We start from the raw sequence: 19,450 nt of genomic DNA on the forward strand, positions 1-19,450 counted from the left end.
CCAGTGCCATGCCAGCCTCTGGCTTCTTTACTATTCCTTCCATCCATGACCAGCAGACACACCAACTGCATGTGCTTACTCAGCCTAACAAAGGGTTTTTCAACCCAAAAGCTGGCATCCCAGGCAACTAAGCTGAGAGCCTCACAACTCCACTGCAACCAGCAAGCCGCAGGCCTGTCAAAGATGTGACACACTCTCTGTGTGTGTGTGTGTGTGTGTGTGTGTGTGTGTGTGTGTGTGTGTGTGGTAGCTGGAGGTTATGGTGCCTCCTACATGCCTTTCAGCAAAGGAATCCTCAGTCCTGGCATTTTCTGGGGCTGCTGCACCACTAGCAGTCCCACCAGGCCTCCCTGACCCTGGCAGAGTGCAGTTTTAGTGGTCATGCCCAGGACCTGGGGCTTCCTCCTTCCTCAAAGCCCCAGCCCATACCTTCACATTTGTCCTGGCACAGAACCTCAGCAGGATGTGTTCTTCCCCTGCTGGCTGATGATGCAGTGAGTGCCCTCTCCAGCTCTGAGACCGGGGCATTAAATGGTTTAAAAAAAAATTAAAAAGGAAATAGGTACGATGGAGTGAAGAGGGTGGCATTCACTCCATCTGCACCTAGAGCTTGGGGAACCTCAGCAGTGGGAGGTTCACCTTGAAGAACACCAGCTGCTCTACCAAACCAGGATCCAAGCAGGTACGGTGGGGTGTCACAACATCCCCAGCAATGCTGAACACCCTCTCGCTTGGCACACTGGTCAGTGGACAGAACAGATTTTCGTACGCAACCACGGCCAGATCCGGCCACAGCTTGCCCAGTAGGCCAAGGGGTCGCACAGCAGTGGCTTCACGTCCTCGGTGACATAGGCGGCCACCAAGACCTGAGCACTACCTGCCTGATGGTGGGATCTGGTGCCTCTGGATGCCCCCCCCATGGAAGCCATGCCCTTTGCCCACATTGGCAGAGCCTGTGGTGGAGGAGAAGACTGGCTGGTGGATGGCATGCTAGCATAGGACAGGGAATCCCCGTCTTCCTTCAGCCACCTCACCAGTGCCTGCATGTCTGGTGACAGCGGCTTGCCCCAGCCAGGAACATTGATGCCCTGGAAGCTCTCCATTTGGCTCTGAAGTTCCTTCACTATGGGGATCACCTGGCTAAGGAGAGTATCACCAGTGCTGATGGTCTTGGTGACCTCGAGGAAGGGCTCTAGGGGAAACTTGAGGGGTGTGGAGCACAAACTTGGATGATTTTGCCTCCTTCCCCAGAATCTCCTTTATTAGGGCACTGAGATCCAGATCCAGCTCTAGCTCTTCCTCTGGTACTGGAAGGCTCAGCATGGGAAGTAAAATGGGGGTGGAGGAAGCTGTTATGCTGGTGCTGCTGCTTCTTGTTGCCATGGGTGGGGGGGTCTATGGCTGCTGCTCATGGAGGGGATGCAGTCTCAGGCACAGGCAGTGGCACTGGCACTGCTCCCCTCTCCTTGCTGTTTGTGGAAGCCTCATCCCTTCTACCTGGAGGAAAGAGGCTGCGACTCAGCTTGGAGGGTGGCAAACTTACACCTCTCCCTCAACCCCCTCTTCCGCTCCTCCCTGAAGTCTTGCCACCACCTGCCTTTCCACCACGCTTCATGGTGGTTTTCATGTCTTGCTTTTCTACAAATATATACATTTATTCACATTCCTATATAAATTCAATAGTGTGTGTGGGTGGGTGCAAAGAAGAAACTATAAACGTATAAAACCAAATATAATGTGTCTTGCTTCCTATATCAATTCAATAGTGTGTGTGGGTGCAAAGAAACTATAAATGTATAAAAACAAATATAAATATGACTTCCTTCCTATATAAATTCTATAATGTATGTGTGGTGCAAACTATAAAGGTATAAAAACAAATACAGTATATCTCTCTTCCTATATAAATTTGATAATGTATGTGTGTGTGCTGCAAGGTATGTATAGAAAACAAATGCATCTCCCTTTCTATATAAATTCTATAATGATGTATGTATGCTGCAAGCTTTAAATGTATAGAAATCAAATATAAATGTATTTCCTTTCCTATATAAACTAAATTCTATAGTGTAATCCTATCCAATAGAATTATAAAATTGAAAAGAATAAATCAATGAATAGAATAATAAAATAAAAGCGTGTAGAAGAAAGAAAAAGATATTCCAAAATCCCTCTTGCTAGGCTAGCAAGCAGGAAATGAATGGTAGCCTTTGTCGTCTGACACTGCTGAGCTGCTGGAAAATAGCTCAATAACTGACCCCAAGGCGGAAAGCAGGCCATTTCAAACAATGCTGCCTTGAATGCTGTTTTTCCATCCCTCCCCCAGAGCATTAGGATTGGAAGGGACCTCAGGGAATGATCACAGTCACTGGCCAGCTACACAGTCAATATGAGAGCAGTCCTTCCCCTCTCTTCCCCCTCCCTCTCCTTACTTTCTGTTTCCCTGCAGGAAAGCCCAGCTTCAGTTTCAAAACTTGAAACGTTTTGAAACTTTCAAAGCGTTTCAACTGCCCTCGTTTCATTTTGGGGCTGTTTCGAAGCCCTCCATTTCATTTCAGTTTCACTGTTTTGAGCTCAAAATGAGTCGAAACAAAACAGCTGGTGAAGCTTCACACAGCCCTAGTTCCCAGGGCAGGGCTCAAGGCAGGGAGTGCCCCAGGCACCCTGCTGTGTGGCCTCCAAGCCATGCACAAACATCAGCAAACGGCTTCCAGTTAAAGTACTTAAACCCCAGTCTGCATCGCTACTTCACTGCAAAACCTCATCCAAATCCATTGGCCCCCTCCCAGCCTCTAGGGAAGCTATTGTCAACCAGGAGAGGATCTTGAGACTCTTTCAAGAGTGCCATGGGGTACTACACAATATTGGCACTGCCAGGTGTGCCAACATGATTCACAAGATAAACCCAAACATTTCAATAGGAATTCAGAGAGTTAAAACCATTCTGTCCTGTTGCAGTCTTCCTGAGTTCTTTGCAATAGAACTGCTCTGTTCATAGAATTGGGAGAGATGTGGGGCTGGCAGAGACCTCCTAAAGCAGGATCAGCCCTGTCCAAATCGCCCAAACTCACTGTCCAACCTCTGAGCAAAATGAATCACCCTGACACAGCCCAGACCTAACACTCTAACCTGCCACAGGTAAAGTAGGGGGCCACAGCAGCCAACATCCTGCTTCTGTAAGAGGTTAATATATGCTCAAGACATCCCAGGCAGAGGCTGCAGGGGAAGGCAGCCCCCCCACCCCCAGTCCAGACAAGTCTGACCAAAGGGAACATTTTTTTCCTGCCCCAGTGCAGCATCGGTCTGTGCCTGAGCACAGAGGCAAGACCCTCTAGCCAGGACCTTGCAGGGTTGGTGCCAGCAGGAACATTGGCACAGCCCGGTCCCCATCCCCAGCCTGGAATGCAGCAGCACCAGTGCCTCTGGGGGAGACTGAAAAGCCCCCTGACACATGGAGCAGAAAGGGGGTGGGGGGCAACCAGCACAGCCCAGAAGCCTAGGAAATCCCCCTAGCAGAGCGCAGGCATTGCTACACCTAGATCATCCTTAATCAGCAGCTGTACAAGCTCATCTTGAACATCTCCAGTCTGCTGAGGAGTGCCTTGAATTCAACAAGATTGAGACCCACCACCCTAGGTTACCTTTCCCAGCCTGCAGCTTCTTCTCCCTGATGGCCTGGGCTGGCAGGAGCTCCTCTCTTTCCCAAAGCCTGGGCCTTCTGTTTCCTTTGACACAGGAGCCGGGGCTTATATCCCGAGCTCCACCCTTCCAGGCAGTGCCTTCCCAAGGCCACAGGTGCATTTCCCCAGGCCCAGTGGGTAATCTGTCTCATTTGCTGCAGCTTGCCCAATGGGGCTGCAGTTGCTTCCCTCACCTGCCTGAGGCTCTATCCTGTGGGCCTATAGCTGTGTGGCTAGCTTTCAAGCAATTAGCTGCAGCGCTACAGTCCCTCCACCTGGCTGCTTACTGCCCTGTAGCTAACCCTTTCTCCGCTACCTGCCTCCGATTGCAGGCTCTGCCCTGCTGCCCTTTTCTCTCCAAGTAACCAGGTCTTCTGACTCTTGCGCCAGACCCCTCCACCCAGTCCTTCCTACCCGGTTCCCCTACCACAGGCCACCCAGCAGCACAACGCAGCAAAGTCCATCTGGCAAGGCTCATGCTTCAGAAAGCCCCAGTCCTGTTGGTGACCTGCAGGTAAGAGCCAAGTCCTTACCTCTCCTTCGAAAGATCAGCATCCGGCTTGATCAGGAGGATTCGGTACCTGCCAGAAACAATCCTGTAAGATGCAAACCCCTGACTCCCTGGGCTGATTCAGTAGCACAGCAAGGAGGGTGGTGTGTCCCCCCCAGTCTGTGTCTCCCCCCTCCCCCCCCCCCCCACCTCCATGCTCAGAACAAGGATCATTTCCCTCCCCCATGGCACCAACGCACTTTTGTGCAAAGTCTTCAAAGGACGGTCGCCAGGAGAAGCCCTCTCGCCGGATGCGGATGGTCTCCAGCAGCCCATTGTACCTGAGCTGGGGAAGAGCACAGCATGGGTCAGAGACCCACGGGGCCAAGCCCCAGTGGGCTATGACCAGGTCTGGGCTCCTGCAGGGCCCAGGCTGGAGCATTGCTCTGCACAATGCAGCATCTCTGGTGTGACAGTGTCCGGCTGTTCTGGGTGCATCACTTTGGAAGAGGTGGGAGGTTGAGAGCCCACCACAGCCCACCCTCAGGTGAAGCTCGGGTTTCCAGCTGGAGCTTCTCTAGTGGCTGCTCCCAGCCACAGTTTGTTAGGCCTCTGCCCATCAGACCAAGAATCCTCAGCCTTCAGATCTGCTGCTCATCCAGGTGCCCTGAGATGGGGACCAGTCACCTCTGAACCTCATCTTCTATAAAAGGAACAGATAGGGCTTCCTGACCACCCCGGCCAGGGCAGGCTCCAGGCCTAGAAGTGTTATGCTACTTTTCTCTAAACTGTCTTGAACTTCTACAGTTTCCTCTCAGACGTGCAGTCACCAGACTGGGCTGTGTGGCCCAGGAATGGCCTCCTCAGTGCAGTGCCTGAGGGGACCCTTCACCCTATGCCCAGTGCACCTCCCCAGGGCTTAATGCAGTTGCAGCCAAGGTACTGTGCCAGAGGCTTGTGCCCTGCCACTTTCTAGCACCCACCCCAGGCCCCAGCACACCTGCTGCTCCCCAATGCAGTCCCTGCACATTCCCCTTGGCTACACAACCCCACTCTTGCTGTATCACTGTGTCCTTCTTTGACGCAACTACCCCAGCCTGTCCCACATAACCAACCCAACAGGCAACCCACAGCCTTGGCCTAGAAGCTGCGTCCCCAGGACTTGTGCACAAGGGCACACAACAGGGCATGAGGGGCTATGGGTGTGAACTTGTGCTCAGCAAGGCAGGTCTCCCCCTTCCTGTGCTCAGGGGTAATGAACCCTGGGCTTCACACTTGGGGATTGTCAAGCACTGGAAGCTTGTTGAGAGCTTCCCTGCTCCAACCAGCATCCGATATCCCTGCTGCCCAGACAGCTGGTTTCTTCCCCTCCCCACCGGGAGTCTGGCCTGCTCCAGGCCCAATCCCCACTCTGCCCTACCCTGCCTTGCAGTGAAATGGCCCTACCCTCACCTGCTGCAGCAGCACCTGGCTGTCAGCCACACCTGGCTCCTTCCGGCTGTTGGGCTTGACACAGCGCACAAAGTGGGGGGTGGCCGAGTACATGCGCTCCATGAGCACAGACAGTGAGTGCTGCAGGGGGAGAGACAGGTCAGCATCACCCCAGGCTGAGGAGCGACTACCAGCACGTCCCAGATGCCTGGGTCCTCTCAGTGCCACCTCCCTCCCTGCAGTGCTCGCCGGGCTGCAGCAGTGCCACCTCCCTCCCCACAGTGGTGACCAGGATACTTCACCACACAACAGCCTGGGCTTGGAGCTTGGGCATTCTCTGCCAGGAGCTTTGGCCTGGACTGGGGCTCCTGGAGGCCTTTCCAGGGTTTCCCTGCCTCTTATGGGTCCTGTACTGTGAAGCAGGTGCATCATACCCGGAACTGGGCTCCCACCGACTGCTTCCTTGTGTTGTTGAAGTTGTCCCCTGCTCCCAGAGGCACCTGGAACCAGACACAGATGTTCCCATGTTGCCCCTAAGCCCTGCATCACCCATGGGGCATGTCTGGGGGCTTCCAGGGAAGAGAGCAACAGGTGGATGTCACAGGACATGAAGCGAGCATGCAACTGTCAGGGGAGGCCAGGGGAGGGGAGCCATGTCACATAGAGAGGAGCAGAGATTCAGGGATAGGACCCCCAGGATCTCCTGCTCAGCCCAGCAAAGAAACTACATGGGCTGCCCCTAACCATCCCAGACTGGTGCCCGCAGCTCTGCTCCAGGAGGGAGATTCCCCATCTCCTGGGACAGCCACTTCCATTGGGGAGGTGGTCCAACACGCAGAGCCACTCCCCCCACCCCGTGTCCCTCAGATCACAGACACAGGGGAACTGGACCCAGGACGCTTGGGTATCAACTGCCCCATGGCCTTGCGGCTCTTACCTTGGCTTTAATGTGAGGCATCAGAGTCCCTGTCCGGGAGATGGTGGCTGAAGGAAGGAAGAGGAACCATCGAGTCCTACAGCCACCTGGCCCCTCAACCTAGGCAAACCAGGCAGCAGCAAGACACAAAACCTCCTCCCCAGAGAAACCACATGCCCCTCTCCCAGACAGAGTCCCAGCCCTGGGGCCCCTCCCTGCAGCCCACACAGGGGTCAGGGTCCTGCCTCATTAGCAGTCTGTCAGGGAACACTCATAGATTTACTGCCAGAGCTCCCAGACAATCAGGAACGTCCCAGGGTGACACTGCTGCTGCTATAGCCCCCAGCGCCCGCCCTGGTGGCATGGGGACCAGAGAGTGGACCAAGGGCTGGTGGACCTGGCAGAGCAGTGAGGGGGCAACACTCAACACCATCCTGGCATCAGCACCCATGGCTGGACCTGAGCAGAGCATAGTTCCTACCACTGGCTCACTTCACAGAGCCCAGGGCCACTGACCCCCTCCCCTCCCCTCAGGAGAGCCTGGGAGCTCAGGGATCCCTGGTGACCCTGCACCCCGGGTGCTTGCCGCCACAGGGGAACGCACCCGTGAACAGCACACTCAGCAGCGGGGTGATGCTATTGATGAAGAGGCCACGGATGTTGGCTGGCAAGGTGTCCCGGTTCTTCTCCAGGAAGCCGCTGGCAGAATACTGCACCTGCAGGAGCAGCACCACCTGAGCAACCGTGCAGTGAGGTAGCAACAGGCACAACGTGGGGCCACAAGCCACATGGGCAGCATCCCAGGACTTGGGTGCGGCCTCCACTTTGCATATGCATCTGCACACACACATGCAAGGATTGTAACTGCCCCGTCCCCCCACAGTGCAAACACAACAACAGAGCTTCAGGGCATCACAGGCTGGGGGAGGGCACGGGGGAGGGCGAGTCATGCAATGTGCTTGTGGCCACACATCTTGTAGGACTCTAGTGAGGTCCCAGTCACTTCTCTCCCTTCCTTTGAATGCTTGCACACCTTCCCCACAGGCAGCTGCAAGCAGTGCCCACACACCCAGAGACGGTCTCAGGCTCCCAGACAAAGAGTGATTATAGGTGCCAAGTGCAGCATTGGCCTTGGAGGCTTGCACCATGGCATAGCCACCCAGTCGCACCCTGGGGAGGGCAGAAGAGTAGTCAATGCGCCGCCTTGGACTTGCCTGCAAAGATGCCGATTTTCCTTAGGCTGGAGTGGGGCTCCCTCCCCCCTTCCCTTGCTACAGCCAGGAAGCAGCCACTGTAGGCCCCCACCCCACTTCCCCTCAAGGAGCAAGTGAACCTCCTCAGCCTCTGCAGGGCCAGCAGGAAGGAAACCTTGTGTTCCCACAAGTCTTCAGGAGAAGAGGCCCTGAAGAGGAACAGGGAGGGGATGCAGGGGCAGAAACCTGGCCCTGACCGCCTAGGGGCCATGGCAAAACTGAGGGGTGCCATCTCAGAGCAAGTGGCCTTCATAAGCCAAATCCAACCTCTTCCTGGCTGGATCTGGCTTGGGGCTGTACGTTGCCAGCCCCTGGCCTACATGATGGAGTGTGGCATCCTACATCACAAACAGCAGTTACCTTGCCTGCATAGTGGAGGATGCTGAAGCTCGGCACCCGGCCCCGCACCAGCTGGAAGTGCACGTTCCCTTTGAAACTGCTGTTCAGTTTGTCCACAAAGGTTTTATCAGTCGCCTGCAACAGAGGAGATTTCACAGAATGGCCCCAGTCCCAGCCCCAGCCACCCCCGTGCACTGGAAGAGAGGAGGTGAGGGCTTGGGGGACTCAGGGGCAAGCAGAGCACTGTTTGGCTGGTCTGCAGTTGGATTGCCTGACTCTCCAGCATTGCTGCCAGTCACCGGTGGCAGCACCTCAGCTCTCAGCTCTTCCAGCCCTCTCCAGCACCAACACCCTCTGCAGACAAGGCCACTGTTATCCCTCAGACGTCCTCTGGACCAGCGTTTCCCAGCCCGTGGGTTGCGACCCAAAAGTGGGTTGTAATATATGAAAGGTGTGGCAGAAATGCCACCGTCTGTGCCCCTCTCCAGAGATCTGTCTCTGCCAGCATGAGAGGCTGGTGTTGAGTCCCTCGGGAGGGGGATCTTCCTCCCTGCCTACATGGCAAAAGCCTGGTGCCTGGGAGGCGGATGCTCTGGTCACCTGGGGGGGAGGGAAAAGCCCCGCTCACCGGCCCAGGTAGCCAAGGATGCTTTTTTAAATTGGTTGGCTAGTGGCCAGCACTGGCAGCTTCGATTGGACCGGGCTGCTGAGGTCAGAAAGGTTATTTAAAGGCCCGGTCCAGGAAGAAGGCAGCCATTAGCCATGCGGTCATCCAGGTGAATCTGAACCTGGCTCTCTCCTCATCACCGCATGCTCCAAGAGTGCCCTGCCTCCAGAGGAAACACCAACTACCTCTGGACGATGCGAGTGAGTAAGCTACTCGAGATCAGACTAGATATTTAGCTTACAGTAACTCAGATGTGAGATCAAAAGGCTACCTCAGCCACGCTGGTTTGCTCTATGGGATTCCTCTGATATTTCTATGATACTGCTCTACCTTTTACCCTGTTTCCGCCCTGCCCCCTGTAATCAATAAAGTTCTCCTTGTGACCGGTGTGGGAGACTTATTGAGGGTGGGTCTAAATTATGCCGAGGAGGCCCCTTAGGTCTGCGGACTAAGGGAAGCTTCCCTAATAAGCCCCTGACTTGGGGAAGTGCCCCAAGTGCCTGTATTGGGTCTAGGACCCATTGGGCGATCAGGCCTGCGTTCTCCAAGGCACGCAGAGCCAGAATTGGGTCCAGAGCCTTGGATGGTGGCAGCGGGACCCCAGGCTAGCGGGTGTGCTCCAGGGAAGGGGTCGGCCGGACGGGAGGCACCCCAGGGAGGCACTCGGAGCCTGGACGGTGGTCGGGCGCAGGGAGGTGGGCGGCTCAACGCAGGAGCGCCCCGACTGGCCCGCCACAAAAGGGTCGTGAACAAACTTTAAAAATGGATTCTCCTTTAAAGGATAAAAATGTGGCTTTTCCCTTGCAGGCTGGCAGAGTTCCAGCCTGTGAGGGGCTTGTTGGGCCCCTCCATTCCCCATACACCCATGCCCTGCTCCCCGCACTTGGGGCATGAGGCTGGGAGTGACGGGCACTGAGTCAGTACTGGCCACTGATGTTTACAAATGTGTCCTGGTACAAAAAAGTTTGAGAACTACTACTCTGGAGCAGCCTGTGCCACATCCCTTCTGACCCCGCTTGCCTCCAGGCCCTGGGATGTACCTGCGGGAATCTGCTCTGTTCGTCCAGGAGGGAGAGTAGCCCCAGCGGCTTGGCCAGGAGCAGGTCCTGCAGCGTGGGAAGCAAAGACATGAGGCCCTTAGCAAACCCTACCCCCTGCTCCCATCCCTGCCCCTGCATGCACGGAGAGCCTGCCCCCAGGGCAGCACTCAGCACAGAGCTGTGGCAAGAGGCCTCCTTCGGCAGCTTCTGGGGCCTCCCTGTGCCCAGCCCAGCTTGGGCCACTCACCAGGATGGGCTGGTTGTTTGTGAAGGCTATGGTCTCCCAGGGCAGCTCCTCCTCCCGGTAGGCGGCCTGCTCCAGCCGGAAGATGTGCTGAGGGGTAAGGGGCAGGTCAGAGCTCCCAGCAGCAAGAGCAGACTTCAACCTGGCAACTTCCCCTCTCCCCGCCACCCCTGGACACCCCTGTACATCAGAGTGACTGTTCCTGCTAACCCCGAGTGTGGCTGCCTGGTGCTGGCCCTCAGACCCCAGGAGAGGCCTGGAGGAGTGAGACGTGGTCATTGTGCCTGGCCCCAAGGCAAAGCAAGGTTCCCCCCAGACAAGGTCACTGCCCCTCCCCACCAGAGCCACAAGTGAGATCCCTGCTGTAAGGTCCCTGCTGTGCCCCTCTCCAGACTTACATGGTTGAAGAAGTGCTGCAGCTGCTCATTGGCCAGGTTGATGCAAAGCTGCTCGAAGCGATTTACCACAAAGTTCTCAAACCCAAAGATGTCCAGAATCCCTGGGGAGGATGGGGACAGTGACGGAGACCAGCCTCGGCTTAGCCCCTGCCACGGCCCTGGGGCCAAGCCCCCATGAACCCCAACCCTACCGCAGACACCTGCAGCCAGTTTGCACATTGGGACCTGCCTCCCGTCTCTCTGCCCCATGATGTCACTGCCTTGCACCCCTCTCCCTCACATGCCGCTAGCACCAAGATCATCGTGCCCTCAACTCACGAGCCAGCTGCAGACCCAGCAAGACCCCAAACCCTGCCTGCTCTCAGTCCTGGGCCATGGCACAGCTAGGACTCACCGATTTCCCTCAGCTCTACATCAGGGTCCACACTTTCGGCCAGCAGCTCATTTATTTTGCAGACGATCCAGCCAAACACACGACCATATGCCACCTTGGCAATGGAGTCCCGGGCGTCTGGAGGCAGAGCAGGTGGACTTCACTTGGCAGCTGGCAGGCCTACCCCCTGCAGTACACCTAGTCCCCCTCGGGCCCCAGAGCCCCACGCTTGGGCAGAGACAAACCCCACTGTGCAAGGGGCTTGGCTGGTTCACCCCATCCCTGCTGAGGGCTGACACCCAGGGGCAGGTCACGAAGCCCTTGTGGGACTATCACCGGTGCATTAGGAGCCCAGTTGGACCCACAGCCCTTAGAAGAAGCCCTCTGCTCTGAGGCTGCTCAGATGCTCTAGGCTGAGCCAGGCCACTTGGTCAGCCACATACGGAGCTTTCCACAAAACGAGCTGCAACAGATGAACTCTGCGACAAAACTCCGGCTATGGTGGACGGAAGCGACTTCCTCACCTCAGTGACTGGTCCTGGGCACGAGGGCACAGCCCCCGAGGGCTCCACCACAGCCTGGCCCAAGGGCAGTGGGGCTGGACAAGGGATGATTCTGAAGGAGCAAGTCCTCCCTCTCCACCCTGGCTTGCCACAATCCGGCCCAGGTCCCTGATTTCACAGGGGACGTGGAGCTGGAACGTGTCCCTGGCCAGGCCAGCAGGAATGCCAGGCTTCTGCTGGTGTCACAGGGGAGTGCACGTGCAGCCCTGTTAAGCCCTCCAGGCCCCTCTCAGGGCTGGGACCCATTTGGCAGGGGCTGTGCAGACAGGCAGCAATGCAGCTCCTGCTCCAAAGGACAGGCCTGCAGGGTCCCAGGGCCATTCCACACCAGTCCGGGGCCACGGAGGGCAGGGCCGTGCCCCCCAGGGCTCTCATGCCACCTCCCTGTTGGTGCCTGCGCTTACCCTCTGCCTGCTGCTGTGTGTGGAGCCGCTGAATCTGCTCCCCCCGGGTCACAGATACCGTGCAAATGAGGCAGCTCAGCAGCTCCTCTTCCTGGACACCAAACTGTCCCTGAGAGGGGAAAGACAATGGGGCCATCAGCTTCGGTCCTCGTTGGTGGAGGGGGACTGTGCCTCCCTGTGTCTGTACTGTGCCCAACACAATGGGGCCATGACCCATCCAGGGACCCCTGGCTCTGCTGTAACAAATGCCACCGTGCCGGCGTGGCACCTGGGGGCCCAGGGCCAGATCATCACTGCCATCCCCTAGAACCGTGCACGTACGCCCTGTCTTCCTCATTGTTACCCACGTGCTGCCAGGCCCCACTGCCCAAGGGACCCAGCCTTATCCCTGATGCAGTTTTCTATGGCTGATCTGGCAGCAAGCAGACTGGGACTGTGTGCAGCTCTGTCCTTGTCCTGAGAGCCCAGTCACTAAGCTCCAGGAGCCAGAGTGCATGGCAAACTGGGGAGAGGAGCTGAACCCACCAGCACATGCTTTCAGGAACTCCCTTCCATGGGTGCCTGGATGGAGAGGCTTTTGCAAGAGAAGAGGCTGGTTGCTGAATGGGACAGGGGTGGATGTTCCAGGCATGGAAAAGGACACAGAGATGCACCCACGACAGATGACTATGATCAATCAAAAGTATGTGTCTGCACCTCCATTAGAAATTTTTTACGGGGTCCACAAATGAAAGAAGATTGAAAACCACTGCTCTAGAGAATGATGTGAAATCTCTGTTAGTGAAACATGCAGGCCAGCAGATAGCATATACTGAGGAGTATAGGAATAACTATCATGAACCGACCTGGATGGTCCAGTGAGATGATCATGATCTGCCAAAATGTGCCTTAGCACAACCAACTGGAGGACAAAGCACTTGGGAGTGAGGACGCAGGCTACATAACAATGTATGAATTTATGAAACTGGTTTCCCATCCTATTTCATAGACATTAGGAGCTGGAAGGGACCTCGCAAGATCGAGTCCAGCCCCCCTGCTACAGACAGGAAGTCTGCTGAGGTCAAAGTGATCCCAGCAAGATAAACGTCCAAACGCCTTTTGAATGAGTCCAGAATAGGTGTTTGCACCACCTCTGCAGGGAGTCTGTTCCAGACCCTGTAAAGGAGTTTTTTTTATAGATTCACAAATGTTAGGGTCGGAAGGGACCTCAACAGATCATCGAGTCCGACCCCCTGCATAAGCAGGAAAGAGTGCTGGGTCTAGATGACCCCAGCTAGATACTCGTCTAACCTCCTCTTGAAGACCCCCAGGGTAGGGGAGAGCACCACCTCCCTTGGGAGCCCGTTCCAGCCCTTGGCCACTCGAACTGTGAAGAAGTTCCTCCTAATGTCCAGTCTAAATCTGCTCTCTGCTAGCTTGTGGCCATTATTTCTTATGTCCAGTCTAAATCGGCCTTCCAGAAGTTTGTGGCTGTTAGACTTTGTTATCCCTTGTGGAGCCCTGGTAAACAACTGTTCTCCCAGATCTTGGTGTACTCCCTTGGTGCATCCCACTTATAAGCACCTACTCTGGACTCACTCAAAAGTCATTTGGATGCATATAGTTTCATAATTGGTAGGGTCGGAAGGGACCTGAGCAGATCATCAAGTCTGACCCCCTGCCATGGCAGGAAAAAGTACTGGGGTCAAACAACCCCAGTGAGGTGTTCGTCTAACCTCCTCTTAAAGACCCCCAGGGTAGGAGCCAGCACCACTTTGCTTGGAAGCTGGTTCCAGATCCTAGCCGCCCTGACAGTGAAATAGCACCTCCTATCTTGCTGGGATCATTTCATAGTTGGTCGGGTTGGAAGGGACCTGAGCAGATCATCAAATCCAACCCCTGCCATGGGCAGGAAATAATGCTGGGGTCAAATGACCCCAGCAAGGTGATTGTCTAGCCTCCTTTTGAAGAAACCCAGGGTAGGAGCAAGCACCACTTCCCTTGGAAGTTGGTTCCAGATCCTAGCCGCCCTGACAGTGAAGCAGTACCTCCTGATGTGTAGCCTGAACCTACTCTCAGTCAGCTTATTTGACCCCAGCAGACTTCCTGCCTATGACAGGGGGGCTGGACTCGATGATCTTGTGAGGTCCTTTCCAGGTCCTAACATCTATGAAATCTGTGAAACAAGGTGGGAGACCAGCTTCATACATTGTAAAGGCTGGAAGGAACCTCACAAGATCATTGAGTCCAGCCCCCCTGCCCTAGGCAGGAAAGACAACTGGGGTCAGGTGCCCCCAGCAAGGTGACCGTCCAGTCTCCTCTTGAAAATTTCCAGGATAGGCGACTTTACCACCTCTGGAGGGAGCCTATTCCACAGTCTGGACACCTGAACTGTGAAGAAGTTTTTCCTGGTGTTAAGCCTAAAACAGTCTTCCAGGAGTTTGTGGCCATCACTCCTGGTTTTCCCCAAGGGTACCCTGGGTGAACAGTTGTTTGCTGAGCCCCTGACGCATTTCCCTGATGTAGCAGTAAGCTCCTACCAAGACCCCCTCTCAGCTTTCTCTTTTTTAGGCTGAAGAGTCCCAGGTCTCTCAGCCTTTCCTTGTATGGCTTGCCGTGCAAGTCTCTGACCATACTGGTGGCTCTTCTTTGGACTCTCTCAAGCTTTACCACATCCTTGTTGAAGTGTGGTGCCCAGAACTGGACGCAGTACTCTAGCTATGGTCTCACCAATGCTAAGTAAAGCAGAAAAATTACTTGCTTGGTTTTGCTGGAGATGCTTCAATTGATACATGTCAAAGTATTATTTGCCCTGCTGGCTACAGAGTCGTACTGACAGCTCATATTCATACTGTGGTCTATTATTACTACTAGGTCCCTTTCAATTGTGGTGCTGGTCAGTTTGGCACTGCCAAGTCTGTAGGGCTGCAGGGGATTGTTCATCCCCAGATGGAGCACTTTACATTTCTCAATGTTGAACTTCATCTGGTTCCAGGCTACCCAACTTGCCAGCCTGTCTAGATCCACCTGTATCTGCAGCCTATCTTCAAGTGCGACCAAGCTCCACCATAACTTGGTGTCATCCATGAACTTGGCTAGTGATTTCTTCATTCCCACGTCCAAATCATTGCTAAAGATGTTGAAAAGAACTGGACCAAGCACTGACTCTTGAGGGACAACACTGGCCACTTCTCGCCAAGACAACACAGATCCATTCATTAGGACTCTCTGGGTCCTAACCCACAGCCAGCTTCCTACCCACCTAACTGTCGTACAGTTAAGCCCGCAATCCTCCAATTTTCTTGCAAGTTTGAAAAGCAGCAACTCACGCAAGCGCTTGGGGTTGTTGTAGGTCATGGACAACCTGTGTTAAATGCAAAACCGTGGTGCAGTGGGTAACGCAACCCTGGGACATGTGAAACAGTGATTATCAAGAGCACAAGGGAAGTGCCCCTGTCTGTGCACAGGGCTGTCAAGGGCCAGCAGTCACAGAGCTGAATCTGGATACTCCTGGAAGATGTCCTCACCCCTTAAGAGCATCTGTGAATGGACAAGAGTCCTCCCCGATCCAGACAGCTCCCAGAGGAGAGAAGGACCCACAGGGAACCTCACCTGCTCCTCGCATGCAGACCTGAACAGCATCTCCTGGCACAAGCATCCCCAAAACTTATCCTGCCACCTGCCCCCTGGCCAGCCTGGAAACACCCCCTCACCGCACTCTCAGACTCACCGCTGCAGCCTTCAGCCAGCCCCGGGAGACTTCGCCCACTTGCACGGCCCCATTGCTCTCCTGGGGCTGGAAGGACACATTGCCCAGAGACAGGACCCCAGCCAGGATTGCCTGCATGTCCACCTGCTCCTGGAGTACAGAGGAGAGGTGGCTCAGGATAGCAGGCATGTGTGCCCAAGCATACACGTGCACACACACACATGCGTATGTGCGCACGTGTACATACACATGCACACACGGCATGCAGCAGTCACCTCCCAAGCTAACTGCAGCCTCCCAGTGGCGGGGGGCTGGTGGGGGGTAACGGGACACTGCAGGGGAGGCTCTGCATGGTATCTGCCAACCTCTGGCTGCCTGGGAACGACAGGAGCAGGTCAGAGAAAAGCAGAACTTGGCTGAAGTGAGTCTGGGGACAGCAGTCAGGAACTGGGAAAGGGAAAGGAATCAGGCTGAGCAGGAGGGAGGAAGGGAGAAGGGGGATCTTGATGGGTCCCACTGCGCTCACCTGCTCCTGGAAGCCCACCATGTCCAGGGCATTGCACACCTCCCGGTACTTGTGCTTCCAGCATTCAGTCGTGGCCTGTGTCCCAAAATGGCCACCAATGTACCTGGGGAAGACGCACTGCTTTTGCATGTATCCAGGTACACAAGTTACTACAAGTTACAGGCCCTACACACCCATCTGAGATTACTAACTGCTAGAGCTGCACCCACACAGACAGCCAGTCCCTGTCATCCCCCTGTGCATCTAGGAAGACTAGGACAGGGCAGGGGATGGGGAGCAGAGGCAGTAATTTCCCTGGGTCACACAGCAGGTCCATGGCAGAGCCAGAAACAGCCAAGATCCCCCATGACCCAAACCAACAAACTGCCCTAGTGCAATAATCACAACACATGCTGCAATTATGCAGCAGGCAATGGGATGTTCTATTATATCCTATACAAGCAGACAAATCTTCCAGGAGACCACGGTTTGAAAGAAACAGACAACAAAGGCTAATGTAGAAGAAAAAGGTGAGTGAAACTCACTGGAATGGGCAAAACAAGTAAGAAGGAATTTTATGCATTGGAAATCACAAGTCGTGTGTGTTTGGAGGTTTTACAATCATAGAACATGAGGGTTGGAAGGGACCTCAGGAGTCATCTAGTCCAACCCCTGCACAAAGCAGGACTTGCAGGGTTAGCCTTCTCTGCAACAAGGGCACACTGTTGGCTCATATTTGGCTTATTGTCCACTGTCATCCTCAGGTCCTTTTTTGCAGAGCTGTTGCTTAGATCTTAGTTTTGGGCCAGATCTGATCTGTTTCTGGAACTCAGAGGAAAGTAAAGAAAGCTAAAGGCATCCTGGGCTGCACTGGTAGGAGCGCTGCCAGCAGATGGAAGGCAGTGATTCTTCCCCTCTATTTGGCACTGGTGAGGCCACATCTGGAGTCTTGTGACCAGTTTTGGGCCCCCCACTATAGAAAGGATGTGGACAAGTTAGAGAGAGTCCAGTGGAAATGGTTGGGGGGCTGGGGCACATGATTCGCGAGAAGAGGCTGAGGGATCTAGGGTTATTTAGTGCGCAGAATACTGGGAGGGGACTGAATTGTAGCCTTCAACTGCCCAAAGGGTGGTTCCAAAGAAGATAGAGCTGGGCTGTTCTCAGTGGTGGCAGACAACAGAACAAAGAGCAATGGGCTCAAGCTGCAGCAAGGGAAGTTTAGGTTGGATATTAGGAAAAACTCTCTCACTAGGAGGGTGTTAAAGCACTGGAACAGGTTACCCAGAGAGGTTGTGGACTCTCCATCCTTGGAGGTTTTGAAAACCTGGGTAGACAAAGCCCCAAGCTGGTTCTGCTTTGAGCAAGGGGTTGGACTGGATGACTCCCGAGGTCCCTTCCAGCCCTCAGCGTCTATGATTCTATGATGTAACGAGAAGCCTAGAAAGATGAAATGGAGCGAGACCCTGACAGTCTTCACCCCAGGGTACTCAAGGAGCTGGCGAGCATCATAGCCCAGCCTCTAGCGCAGATCTTTGAAAACTCTTGGCGCTCTGGTGTAGTGCCCGAAGACTGGAAGAAGGCCAACGTGGTGCCTATCTTCAAGAAAGGGAGGAAAGTGGATCCGGCTAACTATAGGCCCATCAGCCTGACTTCTATCCCGGGGAAGATCTTAGAAAAGTTTATTAAGGAGGCCATCCTTAATGGACTGGCCGACGCCAACATCTTAAGGGATAGCCAGCACGGGTTTGTTGCGGGTAGGACTTGCTTGACCAATCTCATTTCCTTCTACGACCAGGTGACCTATCACCTGGACAAGGGACATGAGATTGATGTCATATATCTTGACTTCAAAAAAGCCTTCGATCTGGTGTCCCATGATCATCTCTTGGAGAAACTGGCCAATTGTTGCCTTGGGTCCCCCACGATCCACTGGCTGGAAAATTGGCTCCGGGGTCAGACCCAGAGGGTAGTAATTGATGGAAGTCACTCATCGTGGTGTCCTGTGACCAGTGGGGTCCCGCAGGGCTCTGTCCTTGGACCCATACTGTTCAACATCTTCATTAATGATGTGGACACTGGAGTCAGAAGCGGACTGGCCAAGTTCGCCGATGGCACCAAACTTTGGGGCAAAGCATCCACACCAGAAGACAGACGGATGACCCAGGCTGACCTGGACAGGCTCAGCAAGTGGGCGGATGAGAATCTGATGGTGTTCAACGCCGATAAGTGCAAGGTTCTCCACCTTGGGAAGAAAAACCCGCAGCATCCTTATAGGCTCGGCAGTGCTATGTTGGTTAGCACTATGGAAGAAAGAGACTTGGGGGTCATCATTGACCACAAGATGAACATGAGCCTGCAATGCGATGCTGCGGCTAGTAAAGCGACCAAAACGCTGGCTTGCATCCATAGATGCTTCTCAAGCAAATCCCGGGACGTCATTCTCCCCCTGTACTCGGTCTTAGTGAGGCCGCAGCTGGAGTACTGCGTCCAGTTTTGGGCTCCACAATTCAAAAAGGATGTGGAGAAGCTTGAGAGAGTGCAGAGAAGAGCCACGCGCATGATCAGAGCTCAGGGAAGCAGACCCTATGATGACAGGCTGAGAGCCCTGGGGCTCTTTAGCCTGGAAAAGCGCAGGCTCAGGGGTGATCTGATGGCCACCTACAAGTTTATCAGGGGTGATCACCAGTATCTAGGGGAACGTTTGTTCACCAGAGCGCCCCAAGGGATGACGACTAGGTCGAACGGTCATAAACTACTACAAGACCGTTTCAGGCTGGACATAAGGAAGAATTTCTTTACTGTCTGAGCCCCCAAGGTCTGGAACAGCCTGCCACCGGAGGTTGTTCAAGCGCCTTCATTGAACACCTTCAAGATGAAACTGGATGCTTATCTTGCTGGGATCCTATGACCCCAGCTGACGTCCTGCCCTTTGGGCGGGGGGCTGGACTCGATGATCTTCCAAGGTCCCTTCCAGCCCTAATGTCTATGAAATGTCTATGAAATCTATGAGACAAAGGGGTCCTCTGTTGGTGTGAACTGGACCTGCTGGAGTCAGTCAGCATGGCACACCTGGAACCTCCATCACTAGCCTTGCTGTAAGCATCTTGATCAAATGCTTGTTACTGTAGTTGCTGTGTGGTGCAGTCACTGATAAGCAGGTAACACTGGCATCAGACACAGGGTTGGCATTCAGTTACAGTAGTTCAGAATGTCTGTGTAAAATGACTGCTTGTTGGCTGTAGGCCATGGGACTGAATAAAGGAATTTTAGCCCAATTATTGACGTGGTAAATCAACGGACCAAGCTATGCCTTGTCCCCAGATCCCAGACCAAGCAACCTACTCCCCCAGTCCTGTGCCTACCATGCATTGCTCAGCCCCCAGGACTGGGGCAAGTCCTCTCCCCCTCTCCTGCACAGAGCTGCAGGAGTTCATAGTTCTGCTCCTCAGCCCTGCCAAG

At 54.5% G+C, this 19,450-nt stretch overlaps 1 protein-coding gene across 3 annotated transcripts in view; it reads right to left on the reverse strand.

The window, feature by feature from the left end:
- Positions 1-19,450, reverse strand: part of LOC102567264 (myosin-IIIb) — a 38,653-nt gene that overhangs the window by 10,475 nt on the left and 8,728 nt on the right. For 2 of the 3 annotated variants that reach the window (XM_059725442.1, XM_059725441.1), the window contains 14 exons: positions 16,013-16,111; positions 15,508-15,636; positions 11,799-11,907; positions 10,853-10,969; positions 10,459-10,559; positions 10,064-10,150; positions 9,817-9,882; positions 8,131-8,244; positions 7,122-7,233; positions 6,539-6,585; positions 6,036-6,101; positions 5,623-5,742; positions 4,431-4,516; positions 4,214-4,261 (listed from right to left, as the gene is read on the reverse strand). In XM_059725442.1, coding sequence (XP_059581425.1) covers positions 4,214-4,261; positions 4,431-4,516; positions 5,623-5,742; positions 6,036-6,101; positions 6,539-6,585; positions 7,122-7,233; positions 8,131-8,244; positions 9,817-9,882; positions 10,064-10,150; positions 10,459-10,559; positions 10,853-10,969; positions 11,799-11,907; positions 15,508-15,636; positions 16,013-16,111 — 1,301 coding nt within the window. The remainder of the gene's footprint in view (positions 1-4,213; positions 4,262-4,430; positions 4,517-5,622; positions 5,743-6,035; positions 6,102-6,538; positions 6,586-7,121; positions 7,234-8,130; positions 8,245-9,816; positions 9,883-10,063; positions 10,151-10,458; positions 10,560-10,852; positions 10,970-11,798; positions 11,908-15,507; positions 15,637-16,012; positions 16,112-19,450) is intronic. The other variant, XM_059725443.1, reaches the window with a different exon arrangement.

This window comes from Alligator mississippiensis, chromosome 3 (assembly GCF_030867095.1).
Source record: "Alligator mississippiensis isolate rAllMis1 chromosome 3, rAllMis1, whole genome shotgun sequence".
In the NCBI taxonomy this organism is placed as follows: Eukaryota; Metazoa; Chordata; order Crocodylia; family Alligatoridae; genus Alligator; species Alligator mississippiensis.